General features: G+C 49.3%; 1 protein-coding gene across 2 annotated transcripts in view; it reads left to right on the top strand.

The window, feature by feature from the left end:
- The window catches only part of CEP55 (centrosomal protein 55), a 236,993-nt gene extending 230,656 nt beyond the window's left edge, over positions 1-6,337 (top strand). The window contains exon 9 of one of the 2 annotated variants that reach the window (XM_086922486.1): positions 5,335-6,337. In XM_086922486.1, the coding sequence (XP_086778612.1) occupies positions 5,335-5,544 (210 nt within the window). In that variant the 3' untranslated portion in view covers positions 5,545-6,337. Of the gene's footprint in view, positions 1-5,331 lie in introns of both variants that reach the window. The other variant, XM_086922485.1, reaches the window with a different exon arrangement.
- The last annotated feature ends 12,655 nt before the right edge of the window (positions 6,338-18,992 follow it).

Raw genomic sequence — 18,992 nt, 5'->3', positions numbered from 1 at the left:
TTGGTGTTTATGCGAGGGCAATGTACCCCTCTGGAGCGCCTGCGGGTCCCATGGGTCCCTTGTCATATAACTTGGGTGTTCCCCAAGCTTATGCCCCGGCGCCTTTTCTACCATTTATGCCGGCGCCATATCCTCCTTGGCTGGGTACGGCGCCGCCGAGGTCAGCGACTCCGCACACGGCTTCGCCGGCTCCGGAGCGACCTCTGGATTTGGATCGGAGTTCCAGTTCCTGTTGTTCCAGTTCCTCGCTCGACGCCGGCTCCGACTCCGTCGGAGTTGCTACCGGACCCTTCTACTTCGGTTCGTCTGGAGTGGTCGAGGCGTAGAGCCCAGCATCTCTTAGAGGAGAAGGAGTATGGGGAACCTGAAGTGGAGGAAGGCGAGCTTCAGGAGCATGAGGATTGCTTTGAGGATCTGCAAAGTGCAAGTAGCCTGGAACTTTCTCCAGAATGGGGGTTGCCTGTGGATTCGGATGCACCCTCTAGGGATGTGATGCCATACCATGTAGCTATAAGAAAGGCTGCAGGATTGCTAAATTTGACATTACCTACAGTGGAGTTCAAATCAAATATCCTTACGGAAGTCTTGCATTCGCCATCTTCGGTTGTTGAGCCGACTCTGCCATTCACTGAGGCTCTGACAGAACCGATTTTAGGGGTTTGGAAAAAGCCTTTGTCTGCTCCTGCAGTGTCCAGATCAGTGGCAAGACGTTATAGGGTGGCACCTGGTGACCCTGAGTTCTTAACTTCTCATCCTTCACCGGAAAGTCTGGTGGTGCAGGCCGCTGTTCGAACAGGTCTGCTGGCTCTTTTCCCCAGGTTCCTGGAGATAAGGACTCCAAGAAATTGGATCAGGCTGCTAAAAAGGTTTTCTCCTCGGGTAGCATGGCCTTGAAGTCTACTAATGCTACATGCCTACTGGGAAGGTATGTTCATGCCTTAATGGATTCGGTGAAGCAGTTGTCAGCAAAGCTTCCGGAGGAAGACTGGAAAATCTTCAACGAGGTTGTCTTGGACACTCAGGCGGCGGCCCGCCAGATTATTCAGAGTGGCATGGACATGGCGGACTCTGTGGCTAGGGTGATGGGTTCTTCGGTGGCCACCAGAAGAGCCGCTTGGCTAAAGTAAGTCTTCATAGTTTTCCACAGATGTTCAGGCTACTCTTATGGATTTGCCTTTTGATGGCGTTGGCCTCTTTGGGAAGAAAGCGGATAGAGCTTTGGAGAGGTTCAAAGAAAGCCGGGCAACGGCTAGATCTTTGGGCCTGCAAGCAAAAGGCTCTACCACCAGGAAGTTCAGGGGCTTTGGGAGGTCCTCCTTTCGTCCCTTCAAACAAAGCCAACAGCAGCAACAACAGAACCCTCTGTATAAATCATACAGAGGTAAACAGTCGTGGATGTGGACGTCAGGCCTCCTCCTCCTCTACTTCCTCCTCTAACACCCACCCCCCACCTACAACAGCAAAGCAGCCCTAGAGCCGCCATTCCAGATCATGCGGATCCGGTAGGGGGTTGGCTTACTCATTTTCTACGGGATTGGGAATCGGTTACATCAGATCTTTGGGTTCTCAATCTCGTAGAAAATGGGTATGCACTTCCTTTTCAGGAGTTCCCTCCCAATTACCCTCCTTGCCAAGGTTATTGTTCGGAAGACCACCTGCTTCTCCTGCAGGAAGAAGTCCTGGCACTGTTCAGAAAGGGTGCGATAGAGGTGGTTCCTGAGCAGGAGAGGGGTCAGGGGTGCTACTCCCGGTATTTCCTGATCCCCAAGAAGGATGGCAGGCTTCAGCCAATCCTGGATCTCAGGATCTTGAACTTGTATCTGAAACAAGAAAAGTTCAAGATGCTCACTCTTGCGCAGGTTCTTCAAGCGCTGTTGGAAGAAGACTGGATGGTGTCGATCGACTTGCAGGATGCTTATTTCCACATCCCCATCCTGAAGTGGCACAGGAAGTATCTCCGTTTTACGGTGGGGTCGCAACACTACCAGTTTGCGGTCCTTCCGTTTGGACTTACTACTGCGCCTCGAGTTTTCACCAAGGTGATGGCAGTGGTGGCAGCACATCTCAGGAGGTCGGGGATACCGGTATTCCCGTACCTGGACGACTGGCTGATCAAAGTGGAGTCGCCAGAGAAGGTGCTCCATCATCTGCAAGAGACCACTCCGTTGTTGTACAGGTTGGGTTTTTCGATAAATGTACCCCTTGATTCCTCAGGTTCTGAGGAAGATTTGCCAGGACCGGGCCCAAGTCATATTGGTCGCCCCGGATTGGCCAAGAAGGGTGTGGTACACTGACCTACTCCACCTCCCCTCTCACCCGCCGCTCCATCTCCCTTTCAGGGTAGATCTCCTCTCTCAGATGGAGGGGCAGGTTCTACACCCCCACCTCCAGAAATTACCCCTTCATGCCTGGAGATTGAACGGGGCAACCTGAATTCCTTTTCTCTCCCTCACGATGTGGTGGATGTCATTCTTTCAGCCAAGCGTGACTCCACCAAGTCCATCTATTCGTATAGGTGGTCTAAATTTGTGGTTTGGTGTAGGGAGAAGGCTATTGATCCTTTGAGGGCTCATTTGTCCGATATTTTGCAGTTTGCTCTTTCTTTGGCGCAGCAAGGATTTGCTGTTGCCACAGTCAAAGGTTACCTTTCGGCGTTGTCTGCAATTCTCTGTTTGTCGGATCAGTCGTCTCTATTTAAATCTCCAGTGGTTTTGAGGTTTCTAAAGGGCCTCGCTAATAAGTTCCCTCCTTCTCCATTTATCGTGCCTCAATGGGACTTAAATATTGTCTTAACATTCTTGATGGGTTCTCCCTTCGAACCCTTACACAAGTGTCCCATGAGGCTTTTGTCTTTTAAGACGGTCTTCTTAGTTGCGATCACCTCGGCAAGAAGGGTGAGTGAGCTTCAAGCTCTTAGTTCTAAGCCCCCATTCCTGACCATTCATGCTGATCGAATCGTTCTTAGGACCAGGGCTGCTTTTCTGCCTAAGGTGGTAACTCCCTTCCATCTAGGACAGTCCATTACCCTTCCTACCTTCTATCCTCCCCCTCACCCTTCCCAGGAGGAAGAGAGACTGCATCGTCTGGACCCTAAGAGGGCGGTGTCTTTTTATATGGACAGAAATAAAGACTTTCGGATGGACGACCAGCTGTTTGTTGGCTTTGCTGGCTGCCGGAAGGGTAGAGCCGTGCACAAGCGCACACTTTCCAAGTGGATAATTCTGTGCATCAAGATCTGCTACTCCCTGGCGGGTAAGGACCCTCCTGAGGGTATAAGAGCTCATTCTACCAGGGCGCAAGGTCTGCTACTTCTGCATTGTCTAGAGGTGTGCCTGTTGAGGACATTTGCAGAGCCGCGACTTGGGCCTCCCTCCACACTTTCGCGAAGCATTACTGCTTGGATACCGAGATGGGAGGGGCGGCCACTTCGCGCGCTCTGTCCTGCAAGATTTCTTGGTGTAGCAGGGTGGACACCCTCCTCCGGGAGTGGGGACTGCTGTGGGATTCTATTCACAAGGTGAGGAATCCACTGGCAGATGTATCTATCAGAAGAACAAGTTACTTACCTTCGGTAACACTTTTTCTGGTAGATACAGTATCTGCCTGTGGATTCCTCACTGACCCACCCGCCTCCCCGTTGTCCACTCTGCTATACCTGAGTATATGTAGTTTCAAAATTTATATTTGTATATATAATGGAATATTTATTCCTTTGCTGCGCACTATGTGTGCTGTTTTGATTTGTGTGTACTTTGTACACTGTATATTTGTATATCTGCTGTCAGTGGTCCGTCCGGGTGCCTCGAAGGCACGGAAAAAAGGGCGGAACTGATGTCATCACGTCGACGTAGGCCTAATAAGGAGTCTGTGACGTCAGACGGAGTCGCGCGTGATGCCGTGCTCCTATTACGTCGTCCACACCGGCGTGCTACGAAGAATTTTCCTAACTTTGCTGACGCAAGGGGGATATTCATAAGGTGAGGAATCCACAGACAGATACTGTATCTACCAGAAAAAGCGTTACCGAAGGTAAGTAACTTGTTCATTACGTTCTCAGTCACACTAAGGATCACAAACCTTACTAATTTTAACAAAAAACACCGCCATCTTGATTTACGGGGGCGTATTTCAAAAGCCATTGTTGTTGCTATGGCATCCCAGATCTCATGATTTGAGGCACCAGCGTAAACGTTCAGTAAGGCTTAAAGGAGGGGTTCTCTTAAGGCTGGGGGAGAAGGGGTGGAAGAACAGTTTGAGGTCTCTCAGGCAACAGCAGGTCATTAATACTGGACCTGGGGAACACCAGATTAGAAAAATTACTTAATGGAGCAGAAGAAAAGGTTGATACGTAAAGCTGAATCCTCCCCAACGCCAATCACTCCTTTGTTTTAAGGCACTCTACTATCTGTTCCCTTTAACCAATTTACACCTATCCAGCTACTCCCCTACCCCATGGGTAATCGTTTTCCTTATACGGAAATGGCCATTCAAAAGCAATTTGACATTGTTATATGTTCCTTGTACGGTCGTTGGCTGAATCGCACTTTTAAATTACATGTGTCTCTCTCTCTGGTCTATTTTAAGTTCACAGCGCTGCACACAAAAGGCAGCTAGCTGAATGTGAAATAAAACTGAACTGGAATACTTTAATGGATGGCCAGTCGATGGGACCGATCTCTAGACCATGGAAGAGAATCTTGATATGAAAATCCTTCAAAACAAGAAAAGCCTTGGAGTGGCCATCCAGTGAACAAGGTCACAATATCTCCACCCCTTTCTGTATGGCTGCTTTAAATAATATGCATCATCCTTGAGAATGTGTTGGGCTCGGGTGTTCCTTGTTCACCATAGAAATATTTTTTCACTGCAGATGTAGATCCTTTAGAAAAGTTTACTGTACACCAGCTGACCACCTGTGTCTCAAAATGCAATACCAGTGTCTCCTCTCGGTGCTAGCCAGGTTACATACACGGGTTGTCAAACATGTTAATAAGTTGGCAAGAAGACGACTTTCATTTACCTTTGATTTATTTGTATTCCAAATTTCATAATGCGAAATTTGGTTGCGCTGCAAGTCATGCCAATATCAAACAGCAGCTAGGCAAACATATCTCCCCCCCCCCCCTCCCTCCCCCCAACAAGCTTTGGACAGACAATAAGCAAACATGCTGGCAGCAAACAAATGAATGTTTTTCTCAAGGCCTTGCTTCTCATGGTTGCTTTGTTAGCCCTACATTTTTCATCCACTCTTACTTTAAAAAAGTGCTTCGTATTTTTCTTAATTTGCCCTAGACGATTTTGTATATTAAGGTCGCTTGTTTCTCTTTTCAGAAGCACCTCCATGAGTTTCATTACATAGAATCGCCTACTAATCTCCACGCCGATTTTGATGACCGGTTGAGGATCGGCACCCCGAATCCATCCCCCCGGCGGTCAAACCTGCTGGACGAGAGCTTCCTGGAGTGCCCGAAGTGCAAGGCGCAGTACCCCACCAGCCAGCACAGAGAGCTCCTGGCACATATCGATTTCTGCGCTGACGATTGAGCCAAAAGCTCTTAAACTTGTACATGCACTCCGAAACTTTTCTACATGTGTTTTTAAACAATTTTTTTAAGTTGTGTGTATAGGCCATCCATGGCGTTGCATCTTCAGCTTTTATACTGATGTAGCTCTCCATGAACCCGGTGTAATACTGGGTGCATCTTCGCGACTGGTTAACTGTTCATGAAGTAAGATTCTTCCTAAATTGGTCCTTTAACCAACTCGCAGGTGGAACAGCAGTCTTTTAAATTGTTTTATATCTGGGTTTTTATTTGCCATGAACTACTGAATTATGCTTGTTGCACTGTTGTATAGTATTGCAGTCTATGTAATCGCATGGAAGGCATCGGTAAAACTATAAGGGAGGCTATTTCTTTGAGTTCTTAAAATATACTTGTATACTTTGATTTCACCATGCACTAGGGGAGCGGAACAACTAAGTAACAGTTTGCACATATCTGTAAAATCCTTTATATTTAAGTGAATAATCATTGTGCGGATAAAATAAAAGCCAGTAGGGTGTTTCTCTTTAGAGGCTGGTATTTGCAAAAACTAGCTGTACCTGACAAAAGGCAGTTCTTATATTTATTTCGTTATGCTTTTAGTCTTTTTAAAATTGCTCATCTGTGTGCCTGTATCTCATATCCCTGCTATTTTGTAACTTGCATTAGCATGAGGCTGATCTGTGCATTTTCTTCTGGTTTCTTTGGAAATAAATATTTGATTTATATGATGATATGACTCTTCTCTGTATGTATATATTGTGGCGCCTATAAAATAAATTAATTACATGATTGATCATTTGCATGTTTTCTTTATTGATGGTATTGGTATTCATATTACATGAAGATGCTGTGTACATGGAATATTTCAATTGATTGCAGTCCTGAGTCTCAGATGAAACAGGGATGGGTGGTTGGAGAGTGGTCTGTCTATCTTTTTTCACACCAACCACTTAGTGCTTTTGGTCCAATTGAGGAAATATAAAATTTTATGGTCAAGTTGTGTTCCCTAGCGTGTACCCCACCGTCTCCATGTACCAGCTTAAAGTGCATATAACTTCCCTCCTGTGCCAGCTATGAAGACGCAAATACATTTGCGTCCAACGTTAACATGTCCTCTTTCAAACCCACCCTGAATGGGTTGAATAGTCCGTTCCTAAGTATGCTATGCCAACGTCTTTTTGTAGTGTACTTTACACGTTTTTCAGCTCTGGCAAAGTAGGCCCCGAATTTCTGCCATCGAGCCTTTTTCTGGCTTCTGACTCTGAAAGCCTCAGCCCAGGTTGTCTCTGTACCCGTGAACTCTGACTTACTTCCAGCGCGGCTCACCGTGCTTAGCTCAGCCTGCTGCCTGCCAAGACTGACTACAACCTTCGAATTATCTGCCCCGCTCCTCGAAAATACATTCCTGCCTACTAGTTTCAGTAAACATTCCCCAGCTGCAGAGCCAAAGGGCCGGCCTGTCTCCGTGCAAGTAATTCATAGCCTCTGTTACTATGCTCCCATGGAAGGCCCAAGCCCCCACGCTTCACATGCAGACACTTAGGCGCTTATACACGCACTCACAGTCAGTATAGAATAGCTTCTGCCCCAGAGACCTTTTCCGTTCAGATAATATGGTTCCCAAACATCAGATATCAGATATGATAGAAGTACGAGTTGATCTAACATGCCAGACTTCTGTCTCTTTCCGCTAGTGTAAATGTCAAGTCCCCTGCACCCTCCAGTCTCACGTCAATCACACGTCATGCAGCTGCGCGCGCATCCAAGCCTCCGATTTCTGCTGACATTGCAACATTTCTGTTTAGTGCCACCCCCATGTGACACCTACCTGTGACGTTTCTAGTGCACACCTCTAGTTCACGCCTAGTCCACGCCTTCTGATTACGTACTAGTAACACGTGGATGCTGTTATCTTGTCTTCTCTCAGCTGTTACGCCTACTATATTGCTTTCTATGGTGTAAATTAAGTATATAAGCTATGTATTGTCAATAAAATATTGCTCTATCCCTTCCTGAACCCCTTGTGGTTGCAGGAACATGATATCCAGGTCATGACCATTCCTTTTTGAGGAATAAAACCCCTAAGAACTCTAACACCACGGGCTCTGTTTCTTTCTTTCCGATTGAGTTATTATTGATTAAGTACTTACCTGCATAGAAATTAAGATGGTAAATTAAATATTTACGACACAATCCAATATACATAAAAAAGGAGGAGCAATACAGGGGTAATAACCAGGTCCTTTTCCACTCACTGAACCATACACAAATGACCTGATTATATAGAGCACTATAAACTTTCAATGTACATGGGGCAGTTTTTGTAATCAATCTCTACCACAGGCAGGCTCCACTAATTGAGCAGTCCTGCCCAGCTCTAAGTGTTCTGTAGTCTAAACTTTAAGAGTTTGTCAACCCACCATACATAGCCTCACATCATAAACCGAAACAAAAAAGGTGTGAGGTCAGAAAGCACCTCACGTAAGCATCACCCAAGGAGCTGCTGGTTGGTATTCACCAGTTTGCTCACATTGTTATAATTGGTAACTTTCATGACCGAAACAGAAGAGGGGAAAAGTAAAATATTACTATGCCCAAGTTTTAAAGTTGTGTGAGAAAAGGTGAAGAAAGATCAAAGTGTGGTATCAATGCTGGTATCATCCATCAATCATCTGGACCCCGTAACGTGAAAAAAGGAAAAATGCTTCTCCAAGCTAAAATGAGTTGTGGCTCACTTGCAGTTATACATACTTTATTCTTTGCAGTGACCTCACTCAAGATTAACAAGCATTGGCATAGCCAATAGGTCTCGTCTTTGGGACCTTATAAGTGTTTAGTTATGCAGCACAATATCCTTGGTGCAACAACATCAACTGTTGCATGGCTAAGCACTTTTAAGGTTGAAAATGCGAGACCTATTGGCTATGCCAATGCTTGTTTTATCTTGCGGCCAAAGCATTGAAATGCTCAGTATGTTGCTAAGACCAAACTGAATGGATCACAAAACTTTAGGGAAAGTCAATGCAGATCTTGAAGGATGGAAATTAAATATTTGTCTGCCATCACACTATAGAGTTGGAATAGAGGGGGGCGTGGCTTGAGCGTCACAGAGTATGGACGCCTGAGCCCGGAGCTCCGGGCCGATCTCGGCTCTTATCCTGGAACTAGGTCACCACCGGCGGCGCTCGTGACCCCGTGCGGCTCCCTGGAGCTAAGGAGCGCCTGTGCACTCTGCGACTGCGGGAGGAAGGTCCCGGCGGCGGCAAGAAAGGCAGAAATCGGGACTCCGCCGGAAGGGCTGGCCATTTTGTTTGCGGCCCGGAGCGGCCTCCCAGTCCCCGGCCTAGAGTTCTAGAGAGGCTATCGAGGAGCAAGCGGAGGCCGGCGCAGCAGCTGGGGGTGCACCTGGCCTGAGTCTTGAGCGGACGCGCTGAAGGAGGTGGCGCCCACGACCCCCCGGCGACGGCGAGAGTAGCAGCCGATGGGGCTCTGATCGGGGGGCCCAGCGGTCCGAGCAGCGGCCTGGGGCATGTCCAACATCCCTCACTGGTGGCGGAGACACGGTCGGCGGCGGGGAGTGGCGCTCTGATGGGGGCTTAGTTGGGGTTGACCGGCGCACTGCCCGGGACTTCTTGCGAGCTCAGATGGTGCAGCGCAGCAGGTGATCACCGAGAGGAGCCTGGATTTGGAATGGACAGCGGCTCTGATTCAGTCAGTGGGTAGAGCCCCGCGCGGCGGGTGGTACCCGTCTAGCGGACTGGCATCGCGGCTCTTGGAGGTTGGTGCTCCAGCGCTACGAGCAAGATTCTGGCGGGGCGCCCCATCGGGGGCCCAGCAGAGGCAACCAAGGGTGATCCTGGTCCTTGCAAGAGGTAGCCCAGGGAACTGGCTGAGACGGGCTGCAGAGCGGTAGGGTCTGAGAGAACGCCAATGATGGTGCCGGGGTGAGGAGCTCAGTGCTGGGGGCCCCTGGCGGCAGAGTGCAGTGTTGCACCTTCACACCCTATTGATCACTGACTGAGAAGGTCTAGGACTATAGCGGCCTGCCCTTAGGTATAGACGCTCTCAGCGGGATTGCCCTGTATGTGCCATGGCGCAGCAGAGTGGCACACCGGCTTACTTCTTTACAGCGGGGGAACAATGGCCGTCGGGCGCCTGACACGGACCTGGTTGGAGAGCGGTGAGGCCGGCGGCCCTTATATCAGTCACTGGCACCTGGAGGAGTTGGGCATCTGAGGTCGGAGTGGATGACGAGGCCCAGGGCGGAAGCATGGGGAAGCCGCGCAAGGAACGGCGCCAGCCGACCAAGTTGAAGACCCGCTGGAGACTCCGGAGCAAGGGCAGGGTGCAGCCGGGGGCCAGAGCGCAGGGCTGCAACAGCAACAGATGGAGCAGATCCTTAAGGCCATATCAGACACAAGGGAGGCCCTGCGTCAAGACATTGCGCAGGTGTCGACGGGCCTGGGGTTGCTGACAGCGGACCACGACAAGCTCGCGGATCGGGTCAAGAATACAGAGTTGGTATTGGAAAAGCTGGAGCCGGCCCAAAAGGCGACAGATGCTACGATGGATGACCTCTTGTGTAGAGTACGCCAACTGGAAAGGAGGGCTGAGGATGCGGAAGGGCGCAACAGGCGCAATAACATTAGGGTGGTAGGATTGCCAGAGAAAATCGAGGGGAGTGACATGGTCGCATACCTGGAAGGATGGCTGGGGGATGTGGTGGTCCCTGAGGGCTTGACACACTTTTACACACTGGAGAGAGCTCACAGAGTACCGGCCAAACCTCCGGCGCCAGGTCGCCCCCCTCGACCTGTGGTTGCGCGCCTACTGCATTTCAGGGACCGGGATATTATTCTGCGACAGGCCAGAGCGGCTGGCCCGTATAAGGTGGACAACGCTTCGGTCTCTTTTACCCGACTATTCACAGGAGGTTCAGCGGAACCGCTTTTCCTTCCTGGCGGTCAAGAGAGCCCTTCGTGACGAGGGAGTGCAGTATTCCCTGCTGTTTCCGGCGTGCCTGAAGGTGATGGTGGGCGGGATGGCGACCTTTTGTAACACACCGGAGGACGCCTGGCAGTGGCTGGAACGATACAGAGCGGGTGCGGATGGCGCTGGCACCTGGGATACGACAGCTGAGACGCGTCCGAAGCCGCGCAGGAGCAGACGCAACCGGAATCGTACACTAAAAAAACGATCCGCATCGCAGACCGAGCTGGAGAGACAGGCCGCCCTGCAGGCAGTGACTGCTCTTTCTGGAGTGGCGACGGAGACTCCGATGGTGGAGTCAGGCTCTCAGCAGGGGTCAGATGAGGTGGGATCTAGGGGCTCTGATGAGGGCTCTGGAAGGGACCCAGGAGATCCGCCTCAGGTTACCCCACAGACTGCTGATGGATTGCTGGATAATTGACCTCCTGGACGCTGCGTGATGTACAGTAAGGGGGCATGTTTGGAGTGTGGCATTATACCGGTGGAGGCACTGGGACACATTTGATGGACGAGGGAGGGAACGCCTGCTCCCGTGCCACAGGGAGATTGCCGGGACCTGGAAGACGCGGGAGGAGAGGGGGGAGCACATGGGGGGGGGGATCCTGCTGGGGTGAAGAGGTTAACTTCTCTGAGATCGGCCAATAAGGTGTGATGGGTTGATGGCTGTCCGGCTCGACTGGGGAAGGGTCACCTCCTCTACCTCACATAGTTTGTGAGTCTCTGGTTGTTATCAGAGTTTCCCCTTTAGCGGGGGTTGGGTTTGGATGGGTAACACTTGTTTGGCGCCTGTTCTGGGGGAGGGTGGGCTCTGGGTTTGTTGGGGTTGTTTCAAGTTGAGGGGGCCTGTCAGTGTGCTCGTTAGGTGGTGCGGGGTTGGGGTCCAATTGTCTGATTCCGTATGGCGAGTGGACTTGAATTAAAATGTATTACTTGGAATGTGCGAGGACTCAACTCGATGAGGAAGCGATATAAAGTGCATGCATATTTGGTCCGCAGGGTGGTCCAGGTGGCCTTTTTACAGGAAACACATATTACTCAGGCAGAGGGACAGGCGCTGCAGCGGAGATGGAGGGGGCAACTCTTTTATACCACTTATTCTGCTTATGCTAGGGGGACTCTGGTCTGGGTGCGCGCTGGGATCCCATTTCAGCCCATGACAACGATAGTGGACTCAGAGGGAAGGTTTGTGGCAGTGCTCGGACGTCTAGATGGCAGAGATGTTACGTTTTGCAGTATTTATGCTCCAAATTCTGATCAGGTTGCGTTCTTCTCGAGACTCTCGGGGAGGTTGGCGTCCTTATTGGTGGGCATAGTATTTATGGGAGGAGATTTCAATTCGGTGGTAGACATAGAGCTGGATCGTTCTCACCCACCGTTGGCACAATCGGTGGTGCGCAGAGTGGCTATGGCGCGACACAGCTGGCAGGAGTGGGGTCTCGTAGATGCATGGCAGACACACCATCCTACAGATAGGGATTATTCGTTCTATTCCACACCTCACGACCTTCATGTGCACCTTGATGCCGTCCTGTGCACTTTTGGGGCCCAGGAACTCTCACGCCACAGCGAGTACCTGGCGAGAACCATCTCGGATCATAACCCCTGTTTGATAACTGTCCTCTGGTCGCGGCAGGCGATCCCTACATGGCGACTGAACCCGATGGCGCTGGAAGACCCAGTGTTTTGTGTGGAGGTGAGGGAGGGCATCGACCACTACTTTCAGGTGAACTTGGGCACGGCGTCATCTAGGGCGCATGAATGGGACGCCTTCAAGGTTGTGATACGGGGCGTGTGTCTCTCGTCCACAGTGGGGGCACGTCGGACCTTGTTAGGCGATATAGGGCGCGAGGAGTCCGGCCTGCGCCGGGCGGAGAGGGATAGTCATGTCGCTGCGGGCAATCAGGAGGAGGTGCTGGCGGCGAGAGAGCGGGTGGCCACACAGGTTGAGAGACTCCGATGCTTTGATTACAAAGAATACATGGTTCGGGCGCATGCAGAGAGGGACAGGGTGGAAACTCTGCTGGCATGGCTGGCCAACCCAAACACCAGGGGCAGCCCCATAGTGTCGCTGGGTACATCCTCAGGGGGCCTGGTCTACTAGCAGAAGGAGATCAATGACCAATTCCTGGATTATTACACAACACTATCCGAGCAGGCTGAAGGTGCCACCGGATGGTCTGGATACTTTTTTAGAGGAGGCTCAGTTGCCGCAATTAGCTCCGGAACAGAGCGACACGTTGGGTTCTGCTATCTCCCTGGGGGAGATTAGAGCGGCGATCAAACATATGGCCAGGAAAAAGACGCCGGGGGCGGACGGCCTACCGGTGAAATTCTATGCCACATATATTGACCTTCTTGCGCCACAGCTGCACCTGATGTACGGAGAGGCTTGGGACCTGGGCAGGCTGCCACCATCGGCCAGAGGCGATCATAGTGCCGTTATTGAAGAAGGGCGGGTTGCCCACCGCAAGGACAGCTTATCGTCTGCTTACGGTGGATTATAAGGTGCTGAGTAGGATCTTGGCTACGCGGCTCTCGGACCACATGTGCACATTGGTGCACCCGGACCAGTCGGGCTTCATCCCCACGAGAAACACGGCAACGTGTATATGACGACTGGTGCGAATCATGGGTTGGAGGGAGAGGGCCCGCCGGATGCGGCGGTACTCTCCGTAGACATCGAAAAAGCTTTCGATAGTGTAGAGTGGTCGTATTTGTTTCGGGTACTTCGTAGTTTCGGACTGGGGGATAATTTCATCAGTTGGACGCAGCTGCTGTACGATTCTGCTACAGCCAGAGTTCGTACGGGCCGCTCTGTATCAGCGGCGTGCCTGGTGGAGAGAGGTACCCAACAGGGCTGTTCTCTGTCTCCACTTTTATTCGTGCTGGCGATCGAACCGTTAGCTGCGCGGGCCCGGCAGGGACGACACTATGAGGGGGTGTTGTGGCGTGGTGACATGCATTACATCTCCCTGTACGCCAATGACCTCTTACTATACCTGGCAGACATGGAGGCGTCGGTACGAGGGGCCTGAACCCTCCTCCGGGAATTTGGTGGGCTGTCAGGGCTGCAGGTCAACTGGTCCAAGACCTGTCTATTCCCACTGGCTCCAGATTGCACCCAGCCCTTGCTGCTGGAGGATCTGCGCTGGGAACCGGAGTGTCTGCCATATCTGGGCGTCCGTATCTATCATACCCACTTGCACCTCTATGAGGGCAATATAGATGGAGCACTGAGGGGAATCAGAGGCAGCATGGGGTTTTGGCGCTCCCTTCCGCTGTCAATCGCTGGACGAATAGCATTGCTAAAGATAGTGGTTCTCCCACGGCTGCTATATTTCTTTCGCACACTACCGGTGTGAATACCGACTTCCTTTTTCAGGACACTGCGATCAATGGTGATGGGGTTTATTTGGAGCTCTGGCAGACGGCGAGTGGCATTGAACACCCTGACACGATCGCGGGAGGAGGGAGGGCTGGCGGTGCCAGATTTTGAATGGTACTACCTGGCAGCACAGCTGCAGTGGCTCACGCAGGCGGTGGCGCGGGAGTTTAGGGGCCCCGACGGGCCGCAGGGCAGAGATATCCCGCGCCATGTCCTCTCTTTTATAGTGCTCCAGCAGAAACTCAGGCTGGATCAACTTACTCTAGAAGAGCGTACTCTCCGGCAATGCTGGCTACGTAGCCAGAAACGAGCGGGAATCCCCATCCCGTACGCGCCGGAGATCCCTTTGGGCATGTGTACCGCCATCCCTCACGGCAGGGATTGGTCGGCACTAGCGGGTTGGGAAGAGTGTGGAGTCCACGTGATAGGAGACTTATATAGAGATGGTGCCTTGTTGTCATTCCAAGAGCTGCAGAGCGCCTTCGATCTGCCAAGGGGAGACTTCCTACTGCATGCCGCTTTAGTGTCGGGAATCCAGAAACAGTGGAAGCTGGGCCTGGTGAAACCTTCCACGTCTATGGGCTGTCAATATGTCACTATGGCTTCTGGCTCCTTTAAGGCTATCACCTGCTTGTACAGGAGATTGGCATTGGAGGGACTACCGCCTCTGAATAGATTGAAGGGGCATTGGGAAGAGGATCTCGGCCGGACGATACCTGAGTCGACCTGGGCGCAACTAGTGCGGAGGGTCTGGAAGGGCACGCGCAATGCCCGGTTTCATCTGGTTCAGTATTTGACAGGGCTTACTTGACGCCGGTCAAAATACAGCAAGTATTCGGGGGAACTCATTCGATGTGTCCCCGATGTCACGCGGAAGGTGCTGATTTTGGTCATATGTTTTGGTCCTGCGCGGGGTTGGGTACATATTGGGCCGATGTTGTCGCTTGTCTAAACAGGGTCATAGAACGTCAGATTGAAGTGGGGATGGGAGTTTGCCATTTACTTTGGTTCCCGCACACACCCGCCACGAAAATCACAAGTACATTTTTAGATCTGGGACTGATTATGGCGAAGAGGGAGCTCACTATGCGCTGGAAGTCAAGAGCAGGGCCCAGTTTTCTGAGATGGCAAGGGAGTTTTCAACAGTGGGCGAGCAGTGAAGTAACGCTCAGATTACAATTGGCTAGGCGCACGCCCAATGACAAAGCGCTGGAAGCGGCCAGGGCGTTGGGCGTGTTGGTGGTAGAACTCCAGTCAACAGCAGAGGACGGGGATGGGGGGGGGGGAAGCGCCAACTAGTCAGGAAATAGCGACTGGGATGGGGAGACCCGGAGAACACATAGGGGAGGGGGACACCTAGAGCCTAAACATTCACTGTTTGTGCTGGCTGCCGCAAGGTGGGTTGGGGGAGAACGGAGCCTGGTACGGAGATATGAAGCGCATCGGATCATCTAGCTGGGATCACTGGAACCCTAGTTGGACGTAACAGAGTGTACCTTTCGGAAGGGGTTGAGTGCCGGAGTGCAAGGGGTTTATACCACTTCGCAGGGGGAGTAGAGGAAGCACACTGACAAGGGGGGGTGGGGGTAGAGGGGGAGGGAGTTAGGCGGACCTAGGAGATATTGGGTAATGTTATTTTGCATTCTGAGAATGGGTCATTGCAATGCTGATCCCACTGTACTGTATGATTGTAGGATGCCGAAGAAAAGTTAATAAAAATATGTTAAAAAAAAAATAGAGTTGGAATAGATGTGTTGTGCACCTACTGGGTGATTTCACTCTGTAGTAAGCCACTCAACAGCAATGTCTTAAGAGTGGCTTATTTGATAAGACTACACAGCTGGTCCTCTGCTAAGCACATCCATCTCCACAGTCAGTTGGTTATCCAAGTTGAAGCATAACATTATATGTGGAACCTGATACAATGACATCACAGACCTGACAGCAGTAACCATATGAGAGATGATTAATACAGTATGTGACATTGAATATAGGATATAACATACCTCCTTTCATTCAAACCAAAATAAAACACAAAAAATAAAATAAAGCTATACTTAAAAAATACAATACTATACAATGTTAATCACAAAGCCTGTGGGGAGTAACTCAAGCTCTGGAACTCTTTCTACGTTGTCCAAGAGAATAGGTAATAGAACCCTGCTGTTTATTCAAGCTCGGAACATTAGGAATGGGACAAGACCTAGTCTTGACCACCTTGGATAATTTCCACCAACCACCACCCTCAACTTGAACAGCATTGTTACAGATTCTAGTAACTTTTACAGGTTCACCAAATTTACATTTTTCTTTCATGGTGTGTACAGAATTCTTAATGCGAACAAAATCACCAATAGAAAGAGGAACAATCTTGACACCTTTTTTTTTTGTCAAACTATTTTTTCTCTTTTTCCTGAGCAATGTCAGAATTGGTTTTAACCTTTTACATGAGAGATTCAACATTTGTCAGAGTATCTATCCATTTCCCCATCCATCCTGATCGAAAGCTAGTGTTAGCCTTTCTTCCTCTTAATACATTGAAAGGGGAAATTTTAGTAGATGAATGAGACATAGTTCTGTAAAACCACAGCATACTTTCAAGCGAGCTATAAACATCATGTTTACCGTTCACAGCCCACTTCACACACTCACCCACAACTCTGTTCATTCTCTCCATGAGACCATTTGTCTGTGGGTGATATAGAGAGCTTCTAAGATGTTTAATCCCACTTGAATTAAGAAACAACTGAAATTCTTCACTTACAAATTGAGTTCCAATGTCAGAAACCAAAAACTGTGGAAACCCCTCCCTCAAAAATATCTATTTGAGAAACTTGACAACCGTGGAAGAACTGGCCTCTTTGACCACCTTAATCTCTGACCATTTAGATGTATAATCCGTTAAAACCAAAATGTACTTCATTCCTAAAGGTAAAATTTCATTTGGCCCCATTATGTCAATTCCTACTTTAACCCATGGACCAGACAGGCATTCAATAGGAGATAAAGTCGGCGTAACAACCTTCAATGTTTTTTTCTGATGAGCAGCACCCTGGACAATTTTCAACTGTCATGCTGATCTCATTATCCATGCTATGGCACCAGAAGTCTTGACTGACACGCCGTTTAGTAAGGGTGATGCCCAAATACCCCTCATGCGCTTCTTTCATAATTGTGGGCCTAAACGAATGTGGTGGAATAAGCTCATCACATCTCATTAGTAAACCATCTTCCACAGATATTTCAGACTCAACTTTCCAATATGGCTGAAGTATAATAGGCAAAGATTTGTCTTTAAGCCACCCATTTTTGACTAACATGGATACTTGTTGTAAAAGACTAACTCCTAAAAGAGCTGTTCTCCAATCTGTTTCAGAACTAACTGCAAGAACCAAAATATCTAGAGAAGCAACAAAACAGTCTTCAGTATCTTCATCATATACATCTTGAAAACTGGTCCCTTCACCAAACCCATTGCTCTGAGGAAATTTTGGATGTTTTACATAGATCTGCCTCCTGTGAGTGGGTGCCAACCTGCATTAATGGATTTGAACAATGTATTCAAGGAATTTGGCTCACTGTCAGTTTGGCCACACTATCCAATCTTAATTTTTTTTGGGCTATGATCATTCAGGGGCACACACACAGATGCTTCATAATACCAATGGTTTTGTCTAAATTTCACAGCTATGTGCATTTTTAATCCAGAGGGAACCACCTTAGTTTGCTGTCAAATGCAACCCTGTCACACATCAATTTTCTCTGTCTGGGTGTGCCATGTTAGTTTGACCTCAGTAGTACCATATTGTTGGGATGCAAGTGTCAAGAACTGAATTCACTAGTAAGGCCCGGAAACAATCCATTAGTACAGTCTGTCAGAAAAAGCTTCATTGGGACTTGTTAGAACTGGGTTTCTCTAGTTGGCTTAGTCCAAATAAGGACCCTTGCTTCTAGTCCGGGAAAGGAGGGACACCCTCTTCAATAACCCCTGGTCACCCTCCAGGAGCTTGACACGAGCAGCCAGGCTTATCTCCAAGGCAATGTGTAAAGTATTTGCAACCACACTCCCAGTAACACAGTGATGACACCACACTGGTTTTTTATAAAATTAGCAGTATCTTTATCAAAAGGAATACGATGAGAGCAAACGATAGAAATCCAACATATGTGTATTCATAATCTTTCACTTTGCCGGTTATTAGGCCAGCAATCACTTATGGGTTCTTGTGGTATTAGTGAGCAGTTCACAATGATCTAATGCAGCCCTAATGCAGCCCTAATGCAGTTCGATGCAGTTAGTAATTTAGTAATAACACAGTCCTTAATGCACGTACTAATGCAGTTCGTAAAGCAAGGAATAATACAATTCGTAATGCAAGAATCAGGCAGTTCGTAATGCAAGGAATAATACAATTCGTAATACAAGAATCAGGCAGTTCTTAATGCAAGGAATAATGAGATTCGTAATGCAAGAATCAGGCAGTTCGTAATGCAAGGAATAATGCGACCAGAGTCCAAGCCTAACCTGGGGGGGTTCTCTCTCTCTCTCTCTCTCTCTTTCTCTTTCTCTTTCTCTTTCTCTTTCTCTTTCTCTTTCTCTCTCTCTCTCTCTTTCTCTCTCTCTTTCTCGCTCTCTTTCTCTCTCTCTCTCTCTTTCTCTCTCTCTTTCTCTTTCTCTTTCTCTTTCTCTCTCCTCCCCCCTCTCTTCCCGCTCGTCGGACGTCCTGCTGGGTGGCCCGGATGACGTGGCAGCCCTGTTAGGCGACGCTGTAGCCAGACTGGTTACGGTGCTGCCTTCTCCTTCGTTGACGATCTTGGGCAGATTCCTCTTAGTAAACAACAATCACAATACCTTTCACCTTGCAGCTTTCTTAGCTTCAAGAATTCCTTTAGCACACTGTTTCCCAAACTGGGGTCCACCACACATTCCCAGGGGGTCCGTAGGCAGCAGTTTTAAAAGCACAGCAACGTTTCTTGTATAATTAGCAGCTTTCGAGCAACAATAAAAGTGTCAAGATAATGTCAGTGATTAATGTACCTTATGGAGAGAGATGAGAGGTTTGTCAAGTGGC

Source organism: Lissotriton vulgaris, chromosome 5, assembly GCF_964263255.1.
Source record: "Lissotriton vulgaris chromosome 5, aLisVul1.2, whole genome shotgun sequence".
NCBI lineage: Eukaryota > Metazoa > Chordata > Amphibia > Caudata > Salamandridae > Lissotriton > Lissotriton vulgaris.
The sequence above is the reverse complement of the archived record's forward strand: the minus strand, read 5'-3'. Positions and strand labels throughout refer to the sequence as shown.